This window comes from Zingiber officinale, chromosome 6A (assembly GCF_018446385.1).
Source record: "Zingiber officinale cultivar Zhangliang chromosome 6A, Zo_v1.1, whole genome shotgun sequence".
NCBI lineage: Eukaryota > Viridiplantae > Streptophyta > Magnoliopsida > Zingiberales > Zingiberaceae > Zingiber > Zingiber officinale.
Window position 1 is genome coordinate 608852 of NC_055997.1, and position 2080 is coordinate 610931.

Here is a 2080-nt window from a genome sequence, read left to right on the forward strand (position 1 = left end):
TCAGTTGCTCAACATCTTCCTGCACATTAACGTCAGATATGAAATACTGCAGGAAGTTGATAATAATTTTAACATTTCAAAGTTAGAATTCTTGTTTTTTTCTTGTTTTCGTAAGCTATTTACATGTGAAAAGATCTACTGAAAGTTCATTATCCACACATGGAGTTTATCCATACTAAAAGCCTGTATATATATATACATCCACTTGACCTGCCTTTCCATGGAGGAAATGAACCATTAGCCAAACTTTATCATCTTCAAGTCAAAAGGCCGAAACCAATTATATATGTATAAGCATGAGATCAATGCATGGGTTTTGCCTTTTCTGTACATTGAGTGTTGGCCACACCTTAATCTTCTTATTGGGCATGCCACTGCCAATTGTCCAATCCACTGAGTCATTTTGGATTAAACTATAGCCATTTATTCTGACAACTAAAGAGATTTAAATTCAGAATGAATTTATTGATTAAACTGGATTGGTTATAAGAACTCGAGAGGTAGATTTATGTACACTATGAACTTGGCAAATGCTCATCCAAGTCAACCAGGCAGGAGCCAATTGACACCGAGGTGTTGCCATGCCGCACTGACTGTCAGTGGATCACCATTACTTACTTATTAGTGTGTTGATGCATGCCCTCAATCCTCAACAACAGTAGTCAAACTCTTCAAACCTAACAAAAATCCACCTCTTCGTGAATGTGATCCTCATCCGCTTAACCCTTTCTTGCACTTTGTCTCTTGTTTCTTCCAAAGGGTGTTTTGTTTTTCCCATTAGCCAACGATCGATCCATGCACTTTCCTCGACCTACAAGTCAATCTTTGTCACACACGCGGTCTCTATACATGTTAGAGCAAAAGGTAATATCGTGTCAGACATCCAATGAGATATTTTACACTCGATTGAATTACTAACTACATCAACCCGTGAGACACTTGCTCCTTGGCAAATCAGCAAATTAAAACCAAGTGGCCCATGCACCTCAACAACTGTATATATACAAACACCAATTCGCCTTGCATATTGCTCAAATATCTTCTTGCATTCTTAGTTTCCATTAATTCGTTCCAATCCAATCGATCTTCGTCGTCACTTTTATCATCATGGGGATCGACGAGTCCACTGATCGTCTGTCTAATCTCAAACTCGAGATCAGAGTCGATCGACTGTCAAACTTCAACCTCGACCTTTCCCGCGACGGCGCCTTCGTCCGATACTACGTCGTCGCAGGGAAGGGGCAGAGAATTCGCGTGGACACTCGAGAGGTTTTCCCATCTCTCGACCAGGTTTGGGACGAGGTCGCGACCATGGAGTGCCGGGGCCGCGTGGGGGAAGTGCTGCAGCCGCATGTGGTGGTGTTCGAGCTGTGGCGGCGGCGGCCGAGGACTACTAGGACTTTGTTTTTCTCCAGGTCGAGACTCCTGGGCAGGGCGGAGGTTGCTTGGAAGGAGGTGCTGGCCGCGCCGGAGATGACGTTGCGGCGATGTGTCGGGTTGGGATCGCTGAGTTCAGAGTGGAGCAGTGGAGTCAAATCGCCAGGGCTTTTGGTGGAGATGAAGGTGGAAGTGAACTGTGCGGCGGCGAGCGTTGAGAAGCAGAGGATTGGCAGGGAGAGATGTGGTTGCAGGGACTCTGGAGGATTTGGAAACGAGGAGGAAATGCTTTTGGCTGCAGCGACACTGAATGCATGGTAGCCAGATGCATGAATGTTTTCCATCTCCATTTTGTTGTCTTTGATGAAAAGAAAAACGATCACGAAGAGCTTTGATGCTGAATTAGTCACAAAAAAAAAAAAAAAAAAAAATCAAAAATCAAAAATATTTTTTTAATAATTCAGTGTCCAACATTTACCCGATTCAATTGTCAAATGGCTTGATCGATTAATCAATAAATTCAATTGAATTAAATCGATTGAAATTTATTTTAATCGATTAAAAAATATATACAGTTCTTCAATTGATTCATGAATCGATTGAAGATTGAAAGAAGAAAAAAAACGACATGAACAGTAGGTTTTGACAGAGATCATTGCATGTTTGTTTTTTTTTAATTTTTTTCTCCTTCACGTAGATAAAC

At 41.8% G+C, this 2080-nt stretch overlaps 1 protein-coding gene across 1 annotated transcript; it reads left to right on the top strand.

Moving 5' to 3' along the window:
• The first annotated feature begins 1000 nt into the window (after window positions 1-1000).
• LOC121993645 lies at window positions 1001-1864 on the top strand. Its single transcript, XM_042548012.1, has one exon. The coding sequence runs from the start codon at window positions 1108-1110 to the stop codon at window positions 1696-1698; it is 591 nt and encodes a 196-aa protein (XP_042403946.1). The 5' UTR covers window positions 1001-1107; the 3' UTR covers window positions 1699-1864.
• Window positions 1865-2080: the final 216 nt, after the last annotated feature.

Coding starts and splice junctions, on each gene's coding strand:
- LOC121993645 (XM_042548012.1), top strand. CDS start 1,108: ATGGGGATCGACGAGTCCACTGATCGTCTGTCTAATCTCAAACTCGAG.